Source organism: Polypterus senegalus, chromosome 14 (genome assembly GCF_016835505.1).
Source record: "Polypterus senegalus isolate Bchr_013 chromosome 14, ASM1683550v1, whole genome shotgun sequence".
In the NCBI taxonomy this organism is placed as follows: Eukaryota; Metazoa; Chordata; class Cladistia; order Polypteriformes; family Polypteridae; genus Polypterus; species Polypterus senegalus.
Window position 1 is genome coordinate 125,683,907 of NC_053167.1, and position 26,636 is coordinate 125,710,542.

The window sequence follows — 26,636 nt, forward strand, 5'->3', positions numbered from 1 at the left end:
TGAATGCTAGGAATACTCGTTCAAAGAAGTGTCCAAGCAGGGAGATCATGCCTAATGGAACTGACAATATTAAGGGCTGAGAATCCCAAAGCACACTTTTAAAAATGGCCACTAAAGGGGGAAATTCCATCAAAAACCCTGGCGAGTTACAAAAAAGGACCTCGTAGAATTGTAAAAAAAATCAAAGATTTATCACCACAAAAATCATGAAGCTCTGTGGAGCACACAAGGTAAAAAGGAGCTACAAACACAAGGGAATCCAAACGAGCAAAGGCCAAGTACAGAATCCAAAGTGAAGTCAAATAAAAAACAGAGCACAGGTTTAAAATATCCAAAAAATCGCAGTAACTCGCCAAACACTCTTAAGCACATTCAAGATGAACTGCCAGGAACTGTGGGAGACCCTCCAGATATGATTTACTTAGATCTTAGGGGACCACCCACAAAACACAAGGTATTAAAAGGCAGCTTATACACTAAGAAACCAAACAATACACCAAATCAATAAAATACATCAGTTATATCAAATATCTACCACTGTATTAACTTAAACAAAAGAATCAAACACAAACAAAGAAAACTTAAAATAATTTGAATCTCGGCTAGGGGAGGAACCCTGCCTAAAATATCAGCCGCCTTGCGTATACCGTAATTTCTGGTGAGACCGCCGGTGCAACGATCACAGTCATGTGACACATCTGTTGTGTTGTGTAAATGAATAATGGGACAAACGAGAATGAAAATAACCTTCATCAAAATGATTTGATTACTCCTCTTTGGAAACATCCATCCATCCATTTTCCAACCCGTTTATTCCGAACACAGGGTCACGCAGGTCTGCTGGAGCCAATCCCAGCCAACACAGGCAGGAACCAATCCTGGGCAGGGCGCCAACCCACCGCAGGACACACACACCCACACACCAAGCACACACTAGGGACAATTTAGAACCGCCAATCCACCTAACCTGCATGTCTTTGGACTGTGGGAGGAAACCTACGCAGACACGGGGAGAACATGCAAACTCCACACAGGGAGGACCCGGGAAGCGAACCCGAGTCTCCTAACTGCGGGGCAGCAGAGCTACCCACCATGCCGCCCCTCTTTGAAAACAGTTTTTCCTTAATGAAAAAAAAATTGTCATTGCTGCATCAGATATATTAAATTAAACGCTGTGAATGATTTGACGGATATGGGTCCAACACACAGCCATTAATGTCTTAACCGCTGGCAGCAAAAGGGAGTACACCCCTAAGTGAAAAATGTCCATATTGTGCCCAGTTAGCCATTTTCCCTCTCCGGTGTCATGTGACTCATTAGTGTTACAAGGTCTCAGGTGTATTAAATTTGGTGTTATCGCTCTCACACTCTTTCATACTGGTCCCTGGAAGTTCAACATGGCACCTCAAGGCAAAGAACTCTCTGAGGATCTGAAAAAAGACTTGTTGCTCTGCATAAAGATGGCCGAGGCTATAAGAAGATTGCCAACACCCTGAAACTGAGCTGCTGCAGCACGGTGGCCAAGACCATACAGCGGTTTAACAGGACAGGTTCCACTCAGAACAGGCCTTGTCATGGTCGACCAAAGAGGTTGAGTGCACGTGCTCAGCGTCATGTCCAGAGGTTGTCTTTTAAAAATAGACGTATGAGTGCTGCCAGCATTGCTGCAGAGGTTGAAGGGGTCGGGGGTCAGCCTGTCAGTGCTCAGACCATACGCTGCACACAGCATCATATTGGTCTACATGGCTGTCATTCCAGAGGGAAGCCTCTTCTAAAGATGATGCACAAGAAAGCCTGCAAACAGTTTGCTGAAGGCAAGCAGACTAAGGACATGGGTTACTGGAACCACATCCTGTGGTCTGATGAGACCAAGATAAACTTATTTGGTTCAGATGGTGTCAAGTGTGTGTGGCGGCAACCAGGTGAGGAGTACAAAGAGAAGCGTGTCTTGCCTCCAGTCAAGCATGGTGGTGAGAGTGTCATGGCTTGGGGCTGCATGAGTGCTGCCGGCACTGGGGAGCTACAGTTCATTGAGGGAGCCATGAATGCCAACATGTACTGTGACATACTGAAGCAGAGCACGATCTCCTCCCTTTGGAAACTGGGCCGCAGGGCAGTATGCTAACATGATGACGACCCCAAACACACCTCCAAGATGACCACTGAGGGTAAAGGTGCTGGACTGGCCAAGCATGTCTCCAGACCTAAACCCTATTGGGCATCTGTGGGGCATCCTCAAACAGAAGGTGGAGGAGCGCAAGGTCTCTAACATCCACCAGCTCCGTGATGTCGTCATGGAGGAGTGGAAGAGGATTCCAGTGGCAACCTGTGAATCTCTAGTGAGCTCCATGCCCAAGAGAGTTAAGGCAATGCTGGAAAACAATGGTGGCCGGCCACACAAATTATTGACACTTTGGGCACAATTTGGACATTTTTCACTTAGGGGTGTACTGACTTTTGTTGCCAGTGGTTTAGATTTTAATGGCTGTGTGTTGAGTTATTTTGACAGCAAATTTACACTGTTATGTACACTGACTACTTTACATTGTATCAAAGTGTCATATCGTCAGTGTTGTCCCGTGAAAAGATATAATAAATTATTTACAAAAATGTGAGGGTGTACTCACTTTGATGAGATACTGTATCTATCTATCTATCTATTATATGGTGATTTTCCTATCTATCTATCTACTAATGTATGTATTAATTTATTTAAAAATCTTCTGTAAAAATATCTCCCTGTGAGACAAATAAATCAGTAAAGTCTCTCTGCCTGCTCCACCTTTATGTGGGCCTCGGTGGGCGGAACTACCGCTGCACTTTTGGGGGCGGGGCTACACTTCTCCTGGTGACTTCTCTGAGAAATCGGGAGATGCTGTTAGCGAGAGCTCCCTCTCCTGCCTCATGGTGGTATTTGACTTTCCAAAGCCACTCAGATGATCCCAATGCACACATGAAGATAGACTTCAACAGGGACCTGGAAAAAGTGTCCGGTCATTAACATCCAATTAAGTCTTCTTTTATCGTTGCTTACCTTCTTCAGGGCAAGGCAGACAATCAAAAATCACTCAAAGTCTATAAAAAATGTAACCAACTACCAATGAAATTACAGTAAATATCATAATAATAAAGGCAATAATTCACCAGTGTGAATATACGAGGTGCGGCAGAAAAGTAATGAGACTGGCAACACTGCAAGCGATCTGGCAACGCTGCGCTGTTGTCCTTGATAGAGCACGTGTATCAGTTACCCTCCCATAGCTCAGTGCGAGTTTCAACTCCTTCCGTTAACTACGTGATTTTTGTGACTGCTATTAGCGAAGTTGTGTTTTTGGTTGTGCGTCACGCAAAATGGAACAGCGGAATTTGGAGCAACGTTGTGCCATTAAACGGCAAGTGTGACGTTTGAAAAGTTAAAACAGGTCTATGGGGAACATTCTTTATCCCGAGCTCAAGTTTTTCGCTGGCACAAATCATTTTTGGAAGGCAGAAAACACGTTGAAGATGAACACTGTTCAGGGAGGACTTCAACTTCGAAAACCAATGAAAACATCGAACGTGTGAACACTCTTGTGAGATCAGACCGTCGTTTAACATTAAGAATGTTGAGTGAACAATTAAATTTGAACAGATTTACCGTTCATCAAATTTTGACTGAACATTTGCACATGCGAAAGGTCTGTGCCAAAATGGTGCCGAAAAACTGCCCTCTCCATAACAGAATTTTTGACCTCAAAAGGCATTCCTGTGGTTCCCCAGCCCCCTTATTCACCTGACCTCAGTCCGTGTGACTTTTTCGTTTTCCTAAACTGAAAAATGTCCTCAAAGGACGTCATTTCGGGACTTTAGAAAACATCCAAAAGAGTGTAACGGACATGCTGAAGACCATACCGGTTGAAGACTTCCAGTGCTGCGACCAACAGTGGGAACAACTTCTCCATCGGTGTGTAGCTGCCCAAGGAAACTACTTTGAAGGGGATAACATTGATGTTTGAAAAAAAATAAAAACTTTGGTAAATAAAAAATCAGTCTCATTACTTTTCTGCCACACCTCGTATATATCCTTAGTGTGTCTTCAGTCCTGAACTGCCTGAGAGAATGGTGACGTGGCACTACAGTGTTTATTTCCTGATTCGTCCAATATAATTTCTCAGTTTAGGTTACTTAAACCACTTAAGGTAGTTGAGGCCATTTATACAAATTAATGTCATGATAAGTGGTCCACACTAAAGGATCCTGCGACTACCCCAAACAAGAATATTCGATTCAGATAACATTAACATTCTTCACGTACTTGTTTCAAACATACCCTGCTGTTTTTTGTAATTGGTCTTGATGTTCTCTCCTCGTCTGCGTGGGTTGTTCCTCAATGTACTCCTCCCGATAGACACATCTTTCAATGATTACGTACCGATGGCACTCACTCCCACTGTGATCAAAAGTCTGGACATGGGAAGCATTTATTGGCATATTCCAGGTACTGTAGTTTGGACCACCTCCAGCATGCATATCTTTATAAACCGTTCATAGAGAACGCCATGGGGTAAATAAAGATCTGCCTGTCTGTCTGTGTGTCACTAGACTACACTGTAACACTCTCATTTCATCACTGCTGACCACCAAGCTCCTGGATTTGGGATTTTGTGCCACCACTGCACTGGATTTTCATCTTATGAGCTGGCTGGCCCTGGCATGGGTGGCCTTCTTCACATACCCTCAACACAGCCACCCCATCTCAGTTTATTTTATACTGAGTACTGGCTTAGCTACGTTTATGGGTATAATACAATATACAAGAAGAATAATAATTTTAGAGATTATATCATAAGCACACATCAATCAACAGATTAGATGAAAGCGACAGTAAAGCGAGTTATTTTATAGTGATTGACTCAAACAGATTGTAGCAGTATCTCTCCATTAATTTTGTGACGGCGCTGACAAATTGTATTGGTAACACTTTAGTTCATGTACTGCAATGATCCATCTTTTACTCATTTGCTATTATGTACAGCGGGGGGAAAAAAGTATTGAACGCGTCAACGTTTTTCTCAGTAAATATATTTCTAATGGGGGGCTATTGACATGAAATTTTCATCAGATGTCGGCAACAGCCCAAGTAATCCACACATACAAAGATATCAAAACAAATAAGTCTATAAATTATGTGTAACACACCTACATTGCCCTATATAATAATGGGTGTTACTCTATAAGCCCTAGTAAGAATATTTTTTTTTAAAGTAACCAGGAGAAAAGATGTATTGATAGATCAAAAAAGAGTCAAAAACTAGGAGGTTTGATGGGTGGGCATCCCAGCCGGGATGGGGTAAGATTCCTTTCCTGGATGGGAGGCCAGCCCTTCGGAGGCACAAGAATGAAGGTGAATATTGTCCTCCCTCAGCTTGTTGACAGGCAGGAGATGCCAATGTGGCAGTGGGTACACTGGACCACCAACAGGGTTGGACCGAGAAACAGTCCCCATACTGGGGGGTGGACAGCGGGGAGACAACCTGGCAGGGCTAAATGGCTCCCCAAACATGCAAGGTGGCCATGCTACCTGTCTGGACATCTGTTTAATCCAGAAGCCTCACAAAGTAGGGATGATAGATACCTGCAACACCCTCAGGCAGCCCCCACGAAGCGAGATAAGGCTATTCTATGAGATTGCAGTTCCCAGCATACCTTGTGGGAGTCCACGCAGGTAATGTTGTCCCTGCCAAGCTGTCCCCACTGTCCTGCCACCACACTGTTGTTCAGGCTAGGTATTGTTTCTTTGTCCAACCCTGATGGGATGCCAGTGTACCCATTACTGCACTGGCATTGTCTGCCTGTCCACTGGCTGAGGCAGGATGGTCTTCACCCTCCTTCTAATGCCTTTGAAGGGCTGGCCTCCCATCCAGATAAGGAACCTTGCCCTATCCCAGCTGAGGTGGCCATCCATCCCAGAGGTCCACCACACAGTTCCCAAAGTCAAAAATCAAAGTCCAAATGTCACCTTACAATAAAATTAAACATTAGTAAAATTAAAACAAGAGAACAATTAATCAAAAAGCAATAATTAGCAAACAAAGATAACTGGCAGTAACAGTTCAAAATTCACAATTGGTATGCCTGTTTGAAAAGATAAGTTTCGAGGGCAGCTTTAAAATGTGTTATTGAATCGAGCTGACGTATATGAGAGGGAAGAGAATTCCCGAGTTGAGGAGCACAATGAGAGACGCTCAGGCTCCCATAGCACTGAGTCTGATGTGTGGTACAGAAAGTAGAGCTGCAGATGAGAATCAGAGTGAGCGAGACGAGTGTCAGTCTGGAGGAGATCGGTGAGGTTGTGGAGAGCTTTAAATGTTCAGAGCGGTATTGTGTATTGTATTCTGTAGTGAACAGGGAGCCAGTGAAGTTGAGAGAGAATCGGTGTGATATGTTCAGTGGTTTAGAACAGAGGATGTAACGGCCGACCCCTTTACCCAGACTGTCAACTACACAACCAAGACTATTGACTTGGCTAAACTGAGGAATCTCAAGATAATAAGCCGTACCCCTTACAAGCACTCTTTTTACCCAAGTGACGAAATAATAGGCAATGCAAATCAGTGATGTAAAACTAAGTGAAATGAATATATAAGGACAGAGAAATGTTCAATATTATATAAATGACCATATATATAGTGGAAGACAGCATGGACACAGACAAGTAGACATGGTTTAAGCACCACACACACATTTATTTACAGTCTTAATATTTACACAAGTGCACACAAACCCCCAAAACACCCCCAAAGTCCAGGCCTCACAAAGCCTCTTTCATTCTTAAGGCCACCTCCATGAGTCTCCACCAAGAACCTCATCTCTCGTCCTCACGACTCCAGCCATCCAATGGTGGGAGACGACCCCTTTTATACACACCCGGACGTGCGCCAGGTGCCTCCCGATTAGCCTCCACCGACACTCCCCAGTGTGGCGGAAGTACTGACTGAGCACCAGGAAACATTCTGGGTGTCCCTGGTCTTCTTCCCCCCAGCACTTCCGGGTGTGATGGAAGTGCTGAGGGCCAGGGCTCCTCAGGTATTGGGGCACCCCCTGGTGGTGAACACAGGGCCCCTATAGGGTTGAGCTTCCAAGCTCAGTTACCGTGGTCCCCAAACCAACCAGGGCGGTCACCCCCACGTGGTCTGGAGGAGGCGTAAGCCCTCCTCCAATCTTGCTGGGTGTTCCGGCTGGGTACCACCCCCCCGCCACACACCACTATATATATGGCGCAGTGGGTAGCACTGCTGCCTCGCAGTTAGGAGACCCGGGTTCGCTTCCCAGGTTCTCCCTGCGTGGAGTTTGCATGTTCTCCCTGTCTTTGCGTGGTTTTCCTTCGGGTGCTCCGGTTTCCTCCCATAGTCCGAAGACATGCAGGTTAGGTGCATTGGTGATTCTAAATTGTCCCTATTGTGTGCTTGGTGTGTGTGTGCAACTGTGGTGGGCTGGCGCCCTGCCTGGGATTTGTTCCCTGCCTTGTGCCCTGTGTTGGCTGGGATTGGCTCCTGCAGACCCCCGTGACCCTGTATTCGGATTCAGCGGGTTAGAAAATGGATGGATGGATATATATATATATATATATATATATATATATATATATATATATATATATATATATATATATATTGTCACAAACGAGACAAAGACAGAAAAGGTTTGGGGCAGCCACCCATGTAATTTGGTATCCTGGCTGCAAAGTCGTTTTCTTTTCCAAGTACCAGCACTGAAGTGCTTACAACAGAGTCCAAAACAAGACTGTCAGAGAAGGGAAAAGGGAAGGCTTTTAAAGGGGGAGGCAGGAAGTGAGGTCATAAGGATCGGGCACGTGTTCATCATTCATTGGTTTAGTCCCGGATGTGACATCAGGGGCCGGAGCTGGCAAGGTCTGTCTCCATTGGCTCGGTCCCAGAAGTGACGTCAGAGAGACAGGTGGAACCTCCCGGGTTAGGTCTACAGGGAAGTGAGAAAGAGAGTTAGTGCGCTCTGCCACATCCCGCATGGCTCAGAACTGCCTTCACTCGAGCCCTTTAGCTGCCTCCCATGCGGCGTGTGTGACAAGGCCCCCTCAGCCCAGACCCGTCGGGTCGGGCGACCTAACCGAGAGGTCGTGAACCCGAGAGAGCATCAGCGTTGGCATGGAGAGCACCCGGCGATGAACGGCGAAAACTTATCGGCTGCAGGTCAAGAAACCACCGGGTGACCCGCGGATTCGACTCCTTGTGCAGGGCCATCCACTGTAGAGGTGCATGGTCCGTGACAAGGGTGAATTCCGCCCAACAGGTAGTACCTCAGCTGAGTGATCGCCCATTTAATCGCCAGAGCCTCCCTCTCCACCGCGCATACCTGGTCTCCCGGTCCAACAGTTTCCGCTCAGGAACATGACGGGTGTTCACACCATCGACACTTTGGCTCAGCACGGCTCCCAGGCCTGTGTCCGGCGTCCGTCTGGAGGATGAAAGGCAAAGAAAAGTTAGGTGCCATCAAAATAGGTGCGGACGTAAGGGCCTTCTTCAAGTCACCAAATGCAGTGTCTGTTTTGCAGTCCATACCACAATGTTCGGGCCCTCTTCTTTGTTAAATCAGTCAAGGCGCGCTTCTCCAAAACCGGGTACAAACCGGCGGTAGTACCCGCTAACCCGAAAGGCTTGGACCTGCCGCTTGGTTCATGGACGGGCCATTTCAGAATGGCATCAATTTTGGAGCACTGTGGCCTTACGGTACCCGACCCACCAGGTAGCCTAAATATTTGGCCTCGCTTAATCCAAAGAAACATTTCTGGGATTAATCCGAGCCCGCCTCACCAAGTGTCCGTAATACCGCTTGGACATGCTGTAGGTGTTCCTTCCATGTGCTGGAATAGATGACCACGCCATCCAGGTAGGCAGCACTGTATGAGTTATGAGGCGAAGCACTTTGTCCACCAGACGCTGAAAGGTTGCTGGAGCCCGTGTAACCCAAATGGAAGGACACGATACTGCCAGTGTCCGCTAGGGGTACTAAGCGTTTTTCCTTCGGAGTCCGTTAAAGGAACCTGCCAGTACCCTTTTGTCATGTCAAGTGTGGTCAGGTATTGAGCCTGTCCAAGCCTCTCGAGGAGGTCGTCCACGCGTGGCATTGGATAGGCATCAAATTGGGAGACTTGATTAAGCCGACGGAAGTCATTGCAGAACCTCCAACTCCGCCAGGCTTACCGACGAGCACAATGGGGCTGGACCAGGGACTATAACTTTCCTCAATCACACCTAGTTCCAGCATGCGCTTGATCTCAAGCTCCACTTCAGCCTTTTTTGCCTCGGGAAGACGGTGCAGGCGTTCTCGGACAACAACCCCGGGCTCTGTCACAATGTTGTGCTCAATCAGAGAGGTCCTTCCGGGGTGTTCACTGACTACCTCGAACGGTCCGGATAACTGTTTCCAGCTCCTGCCGTTGTCTGGGACTCAAGTCCGTGCCGAAGTTAAGGTCGTGTGTGTGAGCGAAGAGTGAGCGGGGCTGGCCGGAGGAGGGAGCGGGGTCCCTGTCCTTCCACGGTTTCAGCAGGTTCACATGATAAACCCGCTCCTTTGGCCGACGATTGGGTTGACTCACCAAATAGTCGACCAGTCCCTTCCTCTCCTTAACTTCAGAGGGGCCCTGCCAGTGGGCAAGCAACTTAGAGTGGGAGGTAGGCACTAGGACCATGACCCGATCTCCCGCGAACCCAAGAGACGTGCCGCGGTTGTAGTACCGGGCCTGTGCTGCTTGAGCCTCCTCCATGTGACTTTTAAGGACAGGCCGAATCTTTCCAAATCTATCGCGTAACTGCGATATACTCCAGTATGTTGTGGTGGGAAGAGCCTCTTCTTCCCAGCCTTCTTTCAAAATATCAATATGCCCCGAGGTTGTCGCCCATACAGTAGTTCAAAGGGGAGAACCCGTGGAGGCTTGTGGGACTTCCCGATAGGCAAAAAGGACGAGGGGGAGGAGCTGATCCCAGTTCCTTCCATCCTCGCTGACCACCTTACGCAGCATTTGCTTGAGAGTTTGATTAAACCTCTCTACTAATCCGCCGGTTTGAGGATGATACACGAGGTTTTAAATGCTTTATTTTCAGTAACCTGGCAGTCTCCTTGAACGTCTCCGAGGTGAAGGGGGTCCCCTGGTCTGTCAAGACTTCTTTGGGGATCCCCACGCCAATACCCTAGTAATTCCCATGCGATGGCTTTAGAGGTAGCTGAGCGCAACGGAACAGCTTCGGGTATCGTGTAGCATAATCCACGAGGACTAAAATGTACTTGTGTCCTCGGGCTGAGGGCTCTAGGGTCCCACCAGGTCACCCGATTCTGTGGAAGGGAACGTCAATCAAGGGAATAGGAACAAGAGGAGCACGGTCCATCCTAGGAATCTGTCGCAGTTGACACTCCGGGCAGGAAGCGCCAAAGCTACTTAACCTCCTCATTAATTCCTGGCCAGTAAAACCGGAGCTTGATCCGCTCCAGAGTTTTTTCGGTGCCCAGGTGGCCACCTAGGAGGTGGGCGTGTGCTAGCTCGCAGACCTGCCGCCGGAAGGTACGCTGCACTAGCAGCAGCCTCGCCTCCTGCCCGCCATGCATTGCTACACGGTAAAGGAGGTCATTATCTAACACAAAGTAGGGGCCCTGTGGCATCGACTGACTAGTGCGCTGGCCATTGACAAGGACCACTGCATTTTTACAAACTTCAGGGAGTCGTCATTCCATTGCTCCCTTTGAAAGAAGCCGGCGCCTTTTAAATTGAAACCGCAACACGGAGAGAGGGTCAGCGCCGACCTCAATGGGCGTGGTTTCCTCCCGCTCCGCGGCGTTGGTGGATGGCGTGTCAGCCTGCGGCGGCCGGGAGTTGCCACGTCAGCCAGGGCGGCTGCTTCACTCTCTCTGCCGGCTGATTACGGCGTGGAGGCAGCTTGAGACGGTTCATCTCCGTCCATAACGAGGCCCAACTTAACCCGGGAGTGGTATGTGTCTCGCTTTTAATTTCAGACCAGTCCGCCCTAGTATCACCGGGTGTGGAGGATCAGGAAGGATTGCCACGGTTACTTTCTGGACTGACCCTCCGTAGCTAATGATACAAGCGGCGGTCCTGTACCAGCGGGTTTCCCCGTGGACACAGGTTATACTGGTCTTGAATTTTAGCCATTGTCGCGGTAGCACAAAACGGCGGGCAACAATGGAAATGTTGCTGCAGGAATCGAGCAGAGCGGAAGTTTTAAACCGTTAACGATCACCACGTCTGTATGCGGGACCGCCAGCGGGTTTGTCAGAGCACACCAACCCTCCTCCCCTCCACCTGCATTCCTCCTCGCCTCCAAGCGGTTTGCGTGCCAGCGCGCGACGCCGATACAAGCTCCGGCTGTACAGGGAGGGGCTAGGTCTTGGGACATACCCGGCTGAGTTTGACAGAAGGGCGGTTCTGCTCTCCCAGAGTGTGAGGCCGCCCTCTGTGTTTCCAGAAGCTCTATGAGCCCTGACATGTTCGTAAACTGCTTGCCCCAGACCGGCTGGGTGAAGCCCTGGGGAAGTGCTTTCAGGAGCAGATAGCAAGCTACCTGCTCAATTACCTGGTAGGGCTTGTTTTCCAAGGGCCGTAGCCACTGCCATACTTTTGCCCATAAGGACCAGGCTTGTTTACTGGTCGGCCTCTCAGGGTCCAACCTCCATTTTGTTATTTCACTCACCTGCCAGTCTGGGGCACCCCTAGGTGGTAAATGGGGCTGTGGTTTCACTGGGGGGCAGGCACTCTCCCCCAAGAGAGCATACTGAGTCCCTCTCGCCTCCCCCCTCCAGGGCAGCCCAATTCGGTGAGCCCCACCCGCACACTCCCTGGCCTCTCTAGATGGCCTAGTTCTGCGTGCTGGGAGCGGAGCCCGCACCGGGTCTCGCCGAACCACGGGGCACCCTCCCCGCCTGAATACTCGGCCCGGTACGCTCCCACCTGGGTGTTTGCAGGTCCTGTCCCCTTCTCTTCTGGGACTTCTCCATCCTGCCGACTACGCCACTGTCACAAAACGAGACAAAGACAGAAAAAGGTTTGGGGCAGCCACCCATGTAATTTGGTATCCTGGCTGCAAAGTCGTTTTCTTTTTCCCAAATACCAGCACTGAAGTGCTTACAACAGAGTCCAAAACAAGACTGTCAGAGAAGGGAAAAGGGGAAGGCTTTTAAAGGGGGAGGCAGGAAGTGAGGTCATAAGGATCGGGCACGTGTTCATCATTCATTGGATTAGACCCGGATGTGACATCCGGGGGGCCGGAGCTGGCAAGGTCTGTCTCCATTGGCTCGGTCCCAGAAGTGACGTCCAGAGAGACAGGTGGAACCTCCCGGGTTAGGTCTACAGGGAAGTGAGAAAGAGAGTTAGTGCGCTCTGCCACATCCCGGCATGGCTCAGAACTGCCTTCACTCGAGCCCTTTAGCTGCCTCCCATGTGCGCGTGTGTGATAATATATATATATGCATGCAAAATACCCCACTATTCCAAAAACAACAGTGAAATGTGTATATACTATTTAGTACATGCACACGAATATACCGCAATAAAAAAAAAATACAAAGCCCTCTCGTGGGGCCCCTAAACAATAAATGAATCACACACAGAACACAAAACACAAACACAGATCAAAAGCAAATGGCAATTGGAGTGGATGTGGTATATGAGTCCAGAGTTATTAAAGTCCTGAATTAAACGAATACTGGCTGAAATGATATTTTGCTGCTTCCCGAAAAAATACAAAACGATCTCACCGTGTGAGTCCTCGGCAATGGCTGAATGAAATCCGAACCCCGGGGGTTTCTCTGCACTGGCTGTCGTTATGACGTTCTGGATAAAGAATAAAGCAAGTGGTAAAGTTGCACACTGAACGTTGGTGACGATTTAGAAAATGAATGTGAAACAATGACTTCTTTCTCCTCTTGATCTTTTTTCACCTTCTCTCTCCTTGCTCTTTTTTTTTTTTTTTTTGGTTCTTCTCTCCTCTCGTTTAAATAACAAGTATTCCAGATTTAATTGGTGGTAACAGTCTTGGGGTCGCTGTCTCCTTACATCGTCCTTTCCCGTTTGTTTTCCGGGGACAACATTTACATACACACCCACGATAGTAAATGGGATGATGTAAACAAAACGTGACTCGGCACAAGACACAGAAAACATCTACTATTATGTAGCCCCACTACAAAGAAGTGTCCAAAACGATGACCTTTTAACCTGTCACGTTATTACTGGCGGCTCATGACCTCTGAGGACACGCCCCCTGACAACACTGAGCTGTCCTAACAACAAGATGGTACAAAATGGCTGAAACCAAAAAGGTGGCGAAAACAACACAGATAAAATAACAACATCAAAAAATAAGATTCAGACTAAAGTAAGTCAGAGTGATAATGAGGGGTTAACAGAATAAAGGAGAGCTTAGACTTGTAAAAAGACGAAGAGAAACTCGGAAGAAAAAAAGAACTAATGACCCTTTTTATAAGTCTAGGGAAGGTAAGACTTAGGTAAGGTCTCGGTAAAATGACTAATGCATTTGCTTAAGTTTTTTTTTGTTGTTTTTTTTTCCTCTGAATGAATAAATTAAGTACTTTTGATTGGTGAAGTGAAAGCTATTTATATGGTCTTAATGGACGCTTCATTTTTATATCAGTAAAATTGTGGTGAAGTATTTAGTGAAAGTTTCTTTTCTTCTGTCTGAAAGAACTAAAAGTTCCAGAAGACATTGAGGCTACTGAAATAGCCTGGAGTGAACCTATGCAAGGAAATTAAAAATATATATATATATATATATATATATATATATACTGTATATACATATTTATTTATTTTTTTTACTGTTCCATTTGCCAGCCAGCATGATTCATCATTTGATTTATCCGTCTTATAAATAAAGGTAAAGTATTACTTGTAGCTAGTAGAAATGTTGGGTTTGAATATACAATGAAGGTCTGAAACTTAAAAGTACCCCACATGAGAAGGACCTGAGAGTCATAGTGGACTGGTCACTGTGTATTGCAGGGGTCTCAAACTCTGGTCTTGGAGGGCCACAGTGGCTGCAGGTTTTCATTCTTCACTCTTTTCTTAATTTGTGACCTGTTTTTACTGCTAATTAACTTCAATCCATTATCCAACCCGCTATATCCTAACTACAGGGTCATGGGGGTCTGCTGGAGTCAATCCCAGCCAACACAGGGCGCAAGGCAGGAAACAAACCCCGGACAGGGCGCCAGCCCACCGTAGGCTAATTAACTTCTTTTGAATTCATTTTAATTGAGTTGTTTTTTAAGATTTGTTTCCCTGAATTTCTTCATTTTTTTCCTTCAATGGCACCCAAACAGAAATGAAATGTGAAGTGAGAAGACCAAGTAAGTCAGGGCCTCAAACTCCAACCAATTGCACTCCAACCAGTTGCTTAATTAGGAGCCAAGTCTTGTTGTTAATTAAACCCGTTCTTTAATTCTATGACTTGTTGCTACTCTCATTGTGCAATAGCAGACATTTCTGAAATTGTTCATCTTTTCTATTCTAAGAGCGCTGCTAAAATGTTTTGTGGGCCTGAGCAGATGAACATTCCTGAGACCTTCACCTTTATTTTCAGATATTGTTCCATTGCTCCCTTCTAAAAGAAGCCGGCGTCCTTTTAAATTGAAACCGCAACACGGAGAGAGGGTCAGCGTCGACCTCAATGGGCATGGTTTCTTCCCGCTCCGCCTCGGCGTTGGTGGATGACGTGTCAGCCTGTGACGGCCCGGGAGTTTCCACGTCATTAAGGACGGCCACTTCGTCTCTCTCTGCCAGCTGATTACATGGCGTGGAGGCAGCTTGAGACGGTTCATCTCTGTCCATAACGAGGCCCAAATTAACCCCGGGTGTGGTATGTGCCTCACCGCTTTTAATTTCAGACCAGTCCCGCCCCAGTATCACCGGGTGTGGAGGATCAGAACGAATTGCCACGGTTACTTTCTGGACCGATCCTCCGTAGCTGATGACACAAGCGGCGGTCCTGTACCAGCGGGTTTCCCCGTGGACACAGGTTATACTGGTCTTGAACTTTAGCCATTGTCGCGGGAGCACAAAACGGCTGGCACTAATGGAAATGTTGCTGCCGGAATCGAGCAGAGTGGAAGTTTTAAACCCGTTAACGATTACCACGTCTGTGTGCGGGACCGTCAACGGGTTTATCAGAGCACACCAACCCCTCCTCCCCCTCCACCTGCATTCCTCGTTGTCTCGAAGCGGGTTGCGCGTCATACGAGCTCCGTGTTGTACAGGGAGGGGCTAGGTCTTGGGACGTACCCCGGCTGAGTTTGACAGAAGGACGGTTCTTCTCTCCCAGAGTGTGAGGCCGCCCTCTGCGTCTCCATAAGCTCTATGAGCCCAGACATGTTCGTAGAACTGCTTGCCCCAGACTGGCTGGGTGAAGCCATGGGGAAGCGCTTTCAGAAGCAGATAGCAAGCTACCTGCTCTATTACCTGGTAGGGCTTGTTTTCTAACGGCTGTAGCCACTGCCATACCTTTGCCCATAAGGACCAGGCTTGTTTACTGGTCGGCCGCTCAGGGTCCAACCTCCATTTTTTTATTTCACTCACCTGTCAGTCTGGGGCACCCCTAGGTGGTAAATGGGGCTTTGGTTTCACTGGGAGGCAGGCACTCTCCCCCAAGGGAGCATACTGAGTCCCTCTTGCCTCCCCCCTCCAGGGCAGCCCAACTCTGTGAGCCCCACCCGCACACTCCCTGGCCTCTCTAGGTGGCCTAGTTCTGCGTGCTGGGAGCGGGACCCGCACCGGGTCTCGCCGAACCACGAGGCACCCTCCCCGCCTGAATACTCGGCCCCGGTACGCTCCCACCTGGGTGTATTGCAGGTCCTGTCCCCTTCTCTTCTGGGACTTCTCCATCCTGCCGACTACGCCACTGTCACAAAACGAGACAAAGACAGATAAAGGTTTGGGGCAGCCACCCATATAATTTGGTATCCTGGCTGCAAAAGTCGTTTTCAAAGCAACTAGCACTGAAGTACATACAATGGAGTCCAAAACCAGACTGCGGGAGAAGGGAAAAGGGTAGGCTTTTAAAGGGGAAGACAGGAAGTGAGGTCATAAGGATCGGGCACGTGTTTATTATTCATTGGATCAGGCCCGGATGTGACATCAGGGGGGCCGGAGCTGGTAAGGTCTGTTTCCATTGGTTCGGTCCCAGAAGTGATGTCAAGAGAGCCAGGTGGAGCCTCCCGGGTTTGGTCTACAGGGAAGTGAGAAAGAGAGTTAGTGCACTCTGCCACATCCCGACATGCCTCAGAACTGCCTTCACTCGAGCCCTTTAGCTGCCTCCCATGCGCGCGTGCGTGACAATATATATATATGTGCAGAAAACCACGCTTTTATCAAGGCTTCCATCGGGTAGTCTTTTGAAATGAAATTTTCCTCCAATCAGTCGTAGCAATGCGCTTTCTTCCGACTGTTACATTTTTGTAGCTCTGATGTGTGCATCAATGTAATCGGTGTACCAGGAAATCATGCATTGAGAGAAGTTCCCCTTTGTTTGTAATGCAAAGTGTGATTAAATGCGTTATTTTTTTAACGCGTTATGGAGCACATGCATCGAAGCTTCTCAGCTGTGCTTGCGCTAAGAAAAGGAAAGATTTTAAAAATAACGTAACACGATTGTCAATGTAACCTTTTGTAAGTAGTGCCTGGAGGATTCAGAGTGTGGAGAAACTGTAGAGACAGCGTGTGTATTAACTTGTGGATTTTTCTGTGAGTATTTGGTGGCAGCGTCACAAAGTTGGTTCCGCAAGTCTGCGTTGCCTGCAGAGCTCAGCTCAGAGAGAAATGAGGTGAATGGGAGGGGAGATGATGACGTGACTCCCCCACCCGCCTTAACTGTCAATCCCCACAAACACAGTCTTTCGGAATTTGCATAAGCACACCCCTTCACCTACAATTTTAACTTAGTTACAAAGTGATCAAAACTCTCTTTTATATCCTGTGTCCTCTCATTAAACTTGTATCCCGCATTAGCCGTGGGCATGACAAACGGCAGCGGCAGCCTGTCTATGAACTTAGTTTAAACTTTAGGTTTACACCGTGCTTTCTTTCCGAAGTAGCTGCACTCATAAATATGGTTGTATATGTCACTCGCTCGCTTCTTATTGTTTCGCTGCCTTCTCACGTTCACGTGATTACATGGGAGGCATGATGATGTCACACGAAACTCCGCCCCCAATGGCCATCGAGCTCAACTCCATTACAGTATATGGAGAAAAATAGCTTCCAGTTATGACCATTACGTGTAGAATTTCTAAATTAAATCTGCCCAGCTTTTGTAAGTAAGCTGTAAGGAATGAGCCTGCCAAATATCAGCCTTCTACCTACACGGGAAGTTGGAGAATTAGTGATGAGTGAGTCAGTCAGTCAGTCAGTCAGTGAGTGAGGGCTTTGCCTTTTATTAGTATAGATTATTGTTTGACTGCTAATTAAGGAAAAAGAAACAATTGAGGGGTCTGTGGTATAGCGGTTCCACAGCTCACGTCAAGAGGCCAGTTTTAAAATAAATAATCACCGCGCTCGTGGCTTAGTAAGGGGGCAAAGTGATGTGCGGCTGAAGTGGTTCCTGGGGTGATTTGCGGTGTGGGCGATTCTCACTTAAGTGCACAGGTGAGGAGTCGTCCATATCTGTAATTGTTCCCAGGAGTCGCTGATTGCCACAGGTGAAACACGTCCCCATCATAAATAGAAGCGTGAGGTGGTGGGAAGGAAGTTAGAAAGAGAAAGAAAAGGAAGAACGGAGGTTGCAGGAATCAGCGAGGAGAATAAGCCGATGTGAGCAAGAGCGAGCAAGTGAGCGCTCGTAGGCAGCTGGACAGTGAGCCCTAGCAGGGGTGTTTGGCCAACACCTAGGGCAGTTGGAAGTAGTCGCTCCCACTGAGCATTTTATGAAGGAACGGGAGTGACCGGCAGAAGGACGGTTGGCTGCATAAGGCCAAGAAGGCAGCGGGAGTCGGGAGGCTGGGGCAGTGAATTCTCTGATGTGAGTGTCCTGGTCGCCAGGGAAGCCAAGTTTCGATCTAGGTGAGCTGAACTGGAGCCAGGGATCGGAAGGCCACCAGATCAGTGGAAAGAAGGTCAGCTGCAGGTATGGCGACTCTCCTGTTGCAAAGGCCGATGGGAGAAGCAGGGGGGCCGCCAGATAAAAAGACACCGGGCTTTGTTTTTGAAAGAGACTGTTTCCAGCATTGTTTTAACCTCGTTGTTTTTAAAAGTCTTTTTTCTGTTGGATTTTAACCACCACTTCACTTCTGTTTTTATGGATTATTTATTTAATGAAGACTTATTGAAACACTGCACTATTTATTTGAACACTGTTTCTTTTTGTTGTTGGTTTTAAATAAAAGCACTTGGCACTTTTTGCACCATCCCCTTGCTCCATTGTTGTGCCTCACTTCTGGGCTCATCGGTAACATTACGGACGGTGCAGGGTTCAAGGTCTCCTGGACGGACGATGGGAGCATGCAGCGAACCTGCATTGTCACAGGGTCTGACTCTTCAAGAGCAAGTCAATTAAAATGAATTCAAAAGAAATGAATTGGCAGCAAAAACAGGTCACTAATTACGAAAAGGGTTAGAATGAAAACTGCAGCCACTGCGGTCCTCCATGACTGGAGTTTGAGACCACTGGTCTATTGTACATCTAGACAATGTACAGAAGTGATTAAAATGGCCAATAAGATGTTTGGTTATATAGTGTCCCGATATTTGGAGTTAAAGGAGGTTATGCTTAAGTTTATAATCGTACAAATGTGGGCAAATTTGTTGGTCCCCTTAGAGCTCGTTGGAAAAGTGCTTTGTGCCTCTTGAAAAGGATGAAATGAAAAGCCATTATCCCCTGTACACCTTTCAGCAAAGCGAGTGTGAAAGGAGATCAAGTGTTGCTTCTTCTGCAAAGGTATGGTCTTCTCATTCGGACCCCTAGAAAAGATCCTTAATAATTGGATTTGAGTGATTGTTCAAAGTAGATGTTGTTTTCTTGAATTCACATCCCAGACGTCTCCAATCGTGCAGTCGGTCATTCCGCCGATATAAATGGAGAAAAGTCATCACTCTGCTGTTTGTGTGCCCCACACTGAACATGAACCAGAGAACGCAGAGGAGAGAGTCATCAGTGGAAATCAGGAAGAAAATGATAGACAAGTGCATGAAAGGTAAAGGCTTAGAAGACCATCATCTCTCCAACAGCAACTCCAACAGTTGCAAATATTATGAAGAACTTTAAGGTCCATGGCACTGTAGCCAACCTGCCTGGACACGACCACAACAGGGTAATCGACGCCAGAATGGGCAGAAGGAGAGTGAGAATGGCAGATAAAAAAAACTTCCAAAGAGATGCAAGCTGAACTCCAAGGTCAAGGTCCATCAGGGTTTGATTACACCCTCTGTGGCTTTTGAGTAACATTGGGATCAATGGAAGAAGACCCAGGAGGACACCACATAAAAAGCTAGTCTAGAGTTTGTTAAAATTCATATTGTCAATCCACAACGCTTCTGGGAGATTTGGACAGATGAGTTGAGAGCTTTGTGGCAAGACACATCAGCTCTGTGTCTACAGATGACGAAAAAGAAGCTTTCAAAGAAAAGAACAGCATAGCTACTGTGAAACATGGAGAAGACTCGCTTATGTTATGGGGCTGGTTTTCTGTTTTTGCCATGGTGTGCCTTGAGTCTGTGCAGGGAACAACTAAATTTTAAGACCATCAAGACATTCTAGAGGGAAACGTACTGCTCCGTTTCAGTCACAGGTCTTGGATCCTCCAACAGGATAATAAGCCAAAAATATACAGCTAAGAGCGCCCAAGAATGGCTAAGAACAAAATACAGGGTAGTCCAGATCTAATTATGTAGATCCAGATCGCCTGGCTGACTTTGATTTATGCGGGGACGATTCTAGTTCGGCGCGAAGACGATTCTTCATGTCGTCAGTTCGCACACTTCTCGATGATCCGGGATTTTTTGGGTGATTTTCTATGTAATAAACTTAATAAGTTATAGCGTAATGAAAATTGCATAATTAGATCTGGACCACCCTATATAGTACTGTTCTGAAATGGATGTGAATGTGCGATCAGTCAATTTCCCCATCAGCCTGGCAATGCTACTACATGCACTTACATCCCCCTCCCTGAGCCTAAGTGTTTAATTAAACACACGCGCACTACCACAGACCCCTTACTCATTTTACCACATTCAGTGCTAGAAAACGTCCACAGAAAGGTGACTGGAATAACACAGTGATATGAGCAATGAGGAAAGATTGAAGGAGCTGAGCCTTCTCAGTTTGAGCAAACAGAGATTAAAATGGGACATGATGGAATTGTTTAAAATTAGGAAGGGAATTAGTTCACTGGATCGAGACGGTGACCTCAAAATGAGTTCTTGTGAAGGGTGAATTTCGCAGAAATAGGAAATTTTTCTTTACGCAGTGAAGCCACATGGAGTAAGTGACCAAGAAGTGGGGTAGACAGGAGGACTTTAGAGGCTTTCAAAACTCCACTTGATGTTACTTTGGAGGAAGTAAGTGCATGGGACTGGCAAACTTTGTTGGGCTGAACATCCTGTTCTCATCAGAGGTGGGTAGTCAGTCAGTCAGTCAGTCATTTCCCAACCCGTTATATCCTAACACAGGGTCACGGGGGTCTGCTGGAGCCAATCCGAGCCAGCACAGGGCGCAAGGCAGGAACAAATCCCGGGCAGGGTGCCAGCCCACCGCAGGGCGTACCCACCCACACACCAAGCACACATACTAGGGGCAATTTAGGATCGCCAATGTACCTAACCTGCATGTCTATGGACTGTGGGAAGAAACCAGAGCACCCGGAGGAAATCCACGTAGACACGGGGAGAACATGCAAAAGTGAACCCAGGTCTCCTTACTGTGAGGCAGCAGCGCTACTACTGCGACCACGGTGCTACTCCAGAGATGGGCAGAGTAGCCAAAAATTGTACTCAAGTAAGAGTAGCATTACATCAAAATAATGTTACTCAAGTGGAAGTAAAAAGTAGTCCTCCAAAAAATGACTCAAGTAAGAGTCAAAAAGTATTTGGTGAAAAGACTACTCAAGTAACTTTGATCATAATGTTGTAAAAAGACAGACAAAAATATAAAATAATGTGCAAATTCTGCTATTTCCAAATAATAAAATAAAAAATGAGTAAAAATAAAGTACATCTGTACAAAATAAAGATGCACAAATAACACAAAGTTCCAAATCTCAGTTTTTCACAACAAAGCTAACAAGACTAACATCCGCCTAACAGTAAAAAGTGTATTTAAGTAAAACTTACTGCAACGTGTTTCCTCAGGTTAGACGCTGAGATTTTGTATGCTGAAATGTCTGTTTGTTTTGGCAGACTCAGAAGACATTGCATTATATAACTGTTCTTTTGCACTGTGTGTAAGCGAAACATGCTTTTTATATGAGGCCAGGGGTGTTCATCCTCATCCTCTTCAGTTTTAGCATTAGAGAGAGTTGCCTCTGCCATTTTTCATGTATTCTTTCTTTCCCTGTCCACTGTCTGTGAGGAGTTTTGTGCCACTATGCCACCACAGTTTGTGTGTGAGATCATGCAGTGACTCTGATTGGTCTTCTGCTGAGGGTGCAGGGGCTGTTGGGGTCAAAGGATGTCATCGCAGCTTTTAGGGGGCCGGTGACCAAAAGAAAAAAAAAAAAAGATTTTATAATTTGTGTTTCAAGTTCCTGTCTGTCTGCCTGCCTTCTGTTGGGTTACCTGTACTTATTCATTTTGTCCTTGATCGTTTTGTGGTTGGCATCTGGATTGTCTGCCTGTGTACATGAGGACTGTAAGTGGATTCATGGCCATCCTGCAAGGAAAGGAGCGCTCCTGAACCCGTCCACCCGTTTTCACCATTTCAGGAACTACCGGTAGGACTATCTGTACATTCCCATTCGACGTGCGGGTCTCTGGACTATCTACAGTGGGATTCAAAGGTTTGGGCAACCTTGTTAATAGTCATTATTTTCCTGTATAAATCATTGGTTGTTAAGATAATAAAAATGTCATTTAAATATATCATATAGGAGACACACACAGTGATATTTGAGAAGTGAAATGAAGTTTATTGGATTTACAGAAAGTGTGCAATAATTGTTCAAACAAAATCAGGCAGGTGCATACATTTGGGCACCACAAAAAAGAAATTAAATCAATATTTAGTAGATCCGCCTTTTGCAGAAATTACAGCCTCTAAACCCTTCCTGTAGGTTCCAATGAGAGTCTGGATTGTGGTTGAAGGTATTTTGGACCATTCCTCTTTACAAAGCATCTCTAGTTCATTCAGGTTTAATGGCTTCCGAGCATGGACAGCTCTCTTTAACTCACACCACAGATTTTCAATTCTATTCAGGTCTGGGGACTGAGATGGCCATTCCAGAACGTTGTACTTGTTCCTCTGTATGAATGCCTTAGTGGATTTTGAGCAGTGTTTCGGGTTGTTGTCTTGTTGAAAGATCCAGCCCCGGCGCAGCTTCAGCTTTGTCACTGATTCCTGGACATTGGTCTCCAGAATCTGCTGATACTGAGTGGAATCCATGTGTCCCTCAACTTTGACAAGATTCCCAGTCCCTGCACTGGCCACACAGCCCCACAGCATGATGGAACCACAACCATATTTGACTGTAGGTAGCAGGTGTTTTTCTTGGAATGCTGTGTTCTTTTTCCTCCATGCATAACGCCTCTTGTTATGCCCAAATAACTCAATTTTAGTTTCATCAGTCCACAGCACCTTATTCCAAAATGAAGCTGGCTTGTCCAAATGTGCTTGAGCAGACCTCAAGCGGCTCTGTTTGTGCTTCCTCTGCATCACTCTCGCATACAGCATCTCCTTGTGTAAAGTGTGCCAAATGGTTGAACGATGCACAGTGACTCCATCTGCTGCAAGATGATGTTGGAGGTCTTTGGTGCTGGTCTGTGGGTTGACTCTGACTGTTCTCACCATTCGTCGCTTCTGTCTATCCAAAATCTTTCTTGGTCTGCCACTTCAAGCCTTAACTTGAACTGAGCCTGTGCTCTTCCATTTCCTCAATATGTTCCTAACTGTGGAAACAGACAGCTTTAATCTCTGGGACAGCTTTCTGTATCCTTCCCCTAAACCATGATGGTGAACAATCTTTGTCTTCAGGTCATTTGAGAGTTGTTTTGTGACCCCAATGTTGCTACTCTTCAAAAAAAATTAAAGGAGGAGGGAAACTTACAATTGACCCCCTTAAATACTCTTTCTCATTATAGGATTCACCTGTGTATGTAGGTCAGGGGTCACTGAGCTTACCAAGACAATTTGAGTTCCAATAATTAGTTCTAAAAGTTTGGGAATCAATAAAATGACAACGGTGCCCAAATTTATGCACCTGCCTGATTTTGTTTGAACAATTATTGCACACTTTCTGTAAATCCAATAAACTTCATTTCACTTCTCAAATATCACTGTGTGTGTCTCCTATATGATATATTTAACTGACATTTTTTATCGTAACAACCAACGATTTATACAGGAAAATAATGACTATTAACAAGGTTGCCCCAACTTTTGCATCCCACTGTATCTTCATCATTACATTTCATTATTTGCCGTTTTTCATGGACTTTACTGTTTGTTTTGTTTCTGCTTTGTTGTATTTAATGTATAATCGCCGTAAGGGGAACAGGGGTTGTATCGTTGTTTTCATTTATTTCATTTGTTTTCATTACATTCTTTCTTTGCTGTTTGATTACCGGTTTGCTTTGTTTTTGTCTCTGTTTGTGAGTGCGTGCGGGTCGGGCCAAGGCTGGGTGCGTCCCTGGAATCTCCACCATAAAAATAAATAAATCACCATCTTCTCGATGGTGTGAATCTTAGCGGCACCGGACCGCTACAACTTTATTCATTTCTCCTTGCTGCTGATTGACTGCTGCCCTTTGATGCATTTCCAGCTGAGTGTTCTCGTGTTTTCCGTTTTCTTCTTCTTAAAGCCCCAAGATGGCACTCGAAACACCCTGCACCTTCTAAGGCTTCTGGCAATGAAAACGCGCTTGCATGAATTACAGTACATATAGTGGTAACATCGATATTTTATATTCTAGCACTGCGGGAGACATAGCAGTACAGTACTGTACAGTATACGGGTTTACCTGTACATTCTTTTTTTAAGTAATGTGTTAAGCTAAGTTTGAAATTAAATGAAATTGTTTTGGGGCATATTTAGGGTTTAATCTATAAAATAGGCATTTTTTTAACCACATCCATAATTTGCGTTTTTTTTTTTTAGAATTCACGGGTGCTCTAGGAATGTAACCCCGTGAATTTCAGGGGTGTACTGTATATATGGCATTGGCATTATTTTTAATATTTTTAAGTGTATCACTATTATACTTTCTACATTTCTCTTTTTTGTACTTTTAGTGTTTTCCACGTCAAAATGTCTTTTTTCAAGCCAAAAAATGCTATGCTTTTTTCATGTTTTTTCAAGAAAACGTAATGCTAAGGAGGTTATTAGATATTTTGCAGTTGCAATTTATTGGGTACCACTCTATTCGGTGTACTTTCAAAATTTTTATGTTTAAGAAAATTGGAAAAGTTCGTCACAGACCCTCTCTACCTCTAACATTGTCCCATCACTTGAATTGTAGTCTGCTGTGTATTGAAGCCATTGGGCTCCGTTTTGAACTCCATTGTAAAATTCTGTTGAAAAGCACATATTTCATGGTGCCTACTGACGCAAGGAATTGCAATCTGTTATTGCTTCTATTTTCAAATATGACTCATCATTACAAAAATATGTAATCAACCAAAATGTGACAACCGACTCTTGAGATGAAATAAATAAAAATGTGAAATGCTCCGACTTTCATGTCAGTTTGCTTAGTCGAAGAACGCGCCTGATTGTTGCACCTTACATACTTTGTCTAATTTGTTTTTATTTGCCTTTACAGAAAAAAGAGTGGACCTGGGATGAGAGCAAGATGATGGTGATGCAGGATCCCATTTATCGGTAAATAACCCTGGTTTTTATTTAGCTTTTTTCAGTGGTGGGAATTTCTCAGAAATTGCTTGTCGGATGTTTTACGGTCTGTCACTTCAAGTGTTTTCATTTTGCGTGCATTGGGATAAAATGTGAAAAGCACCTACTGCTGTCGCCACCATGTCTGTCCGTCCTCATGAACAAGCTTGGCTCCCAGCTGACTGATCTTGTTGCAATTTTTTGCAGTGTTTCTTCAAGGAAATGTGTTGGGAAAGTTCAGTTTTTATTGAGATTTCTGGAACCGAGCAAGCTTGTATACATTTTTGAAATCTGAAAAACAGAGTGGCTGCAGATATGATGCCAGTACTTAGGTGTTTCGTTTTTTGCTCGCCAGTTTGCAGTCAGCGTCTTTTCTAAGGAGTGGTGGTGCGAACTGTGCACCCACACCAGGCGCCGATCTTCGAAAGTTGCGATCGACGATGTAGTTGCTTCAGGTTAAAAAGAAGAAAATAAAAATAATAATAAAAACATTAATATCACCGAAAATTAGTAAAACTTTTATAGATATTTCCCTTTACTCTTTATGATTTTGTAAACAACTTGCACATTGAAATGTGTTTATATTGTCTTTTACAATCACAGCCGAATTACTGGAAATAAAAGTGCAGTTCTAATTAAAATAACAATGAGAATGGCGCACTGCTTGAAGACCGCCAGGCCACTAATATGTAAACGCACAACTGAGCGGTGTGCGCCTTTAATGTCGGAACCGCTTAATGAGAAGCTGATTCTTGCTGTTATTTCATTCCATGGCTTGTTGCTGCTCTCATTCTGCCACAGCAGACATTTCCAAAACTGTTGATTTTTCTGTTTTCTGTCAAAATGTTTTGGTGGCCTGAGAGATCAGCCATACTGAGACCCTCACCTTTCTTTATTTTCAGATATTGTGCGATGGGCACAGGTGAGCTGGTCATGTGGCGGCTTGTTTTGTGTTTAGCTGCTAATTAAGGAAAAAGAGACAACTAAAGGGCCCGAGTCAATTGAATTAAAAATAAGGCAAATGAAATTAATTAGCAGCAAAAACAGGTCACTAATAAAGAAGATGGTTTAGAATGAAAACCATAAAAGCCAATGCAGCCCTCCAGGACCGGAGTTCAACACCCCTGCAGTAGAGTAAAACATAACAGAATATAAAAGTCTGGATATCAATCAGCAATTTTAGAGATGGATGTCGGCCTGGGCGCCTTTTTAATTTAGTGGTCAGTGTGATCCATAAGTTCTGTTCGAAGAAGTTCAGACAACACGGCCCCTCTTTCTTTTTCTGACGTGTCTTGGTCTCTGACGCTGCTTCCCGTGTCGTTCCGCTCTTTGCTTTCTTTTTGTCGGTCCTTTGGGTGGGCCGTTATTGATGTTATAATTCCACATGGGGGGCTCAGGTCATGTGATATTACACCCATGTCATTGGCCGGCTGACTGTGTGATGCTCGACTTTGCTCATAGTCTTTTGATTCTGTATGCGTCTCCCTGTGCAAGTTATAAACCTGTTATAAACCATTAAGTTATAAACTGACTGAAACAGATGCATTAAAGTTGTAAATTATTGG

At 45.7% G+C, this 26,636-nt stretch overlaps 1 protein-coding gene across 1 annotated transcript in view; it reads left to right on the forward strand.

Annotated features, from left to right (window-relative positions):
• The window catches only part of LOC120515242 (carboxyl-terminal PDZ ligand of neuronal nitric oxide synthase protein-like), a 260,263-nt gene that overhangs the window by 14,987 nt on the left and 218,640 nt on the right, over window positions 1-26,636 (forward strand). The window contains exon 2 of the mRNA XM_039736062.1: window positions 25,004-25,062. Coding sequence (XP_039591996.1) covers window positions 25,004-25,062 — 59 coding nt within the window. The remainder of the gene's footprint in view (window positions 1-25,003; window positions 25,063-26,636) is intronic.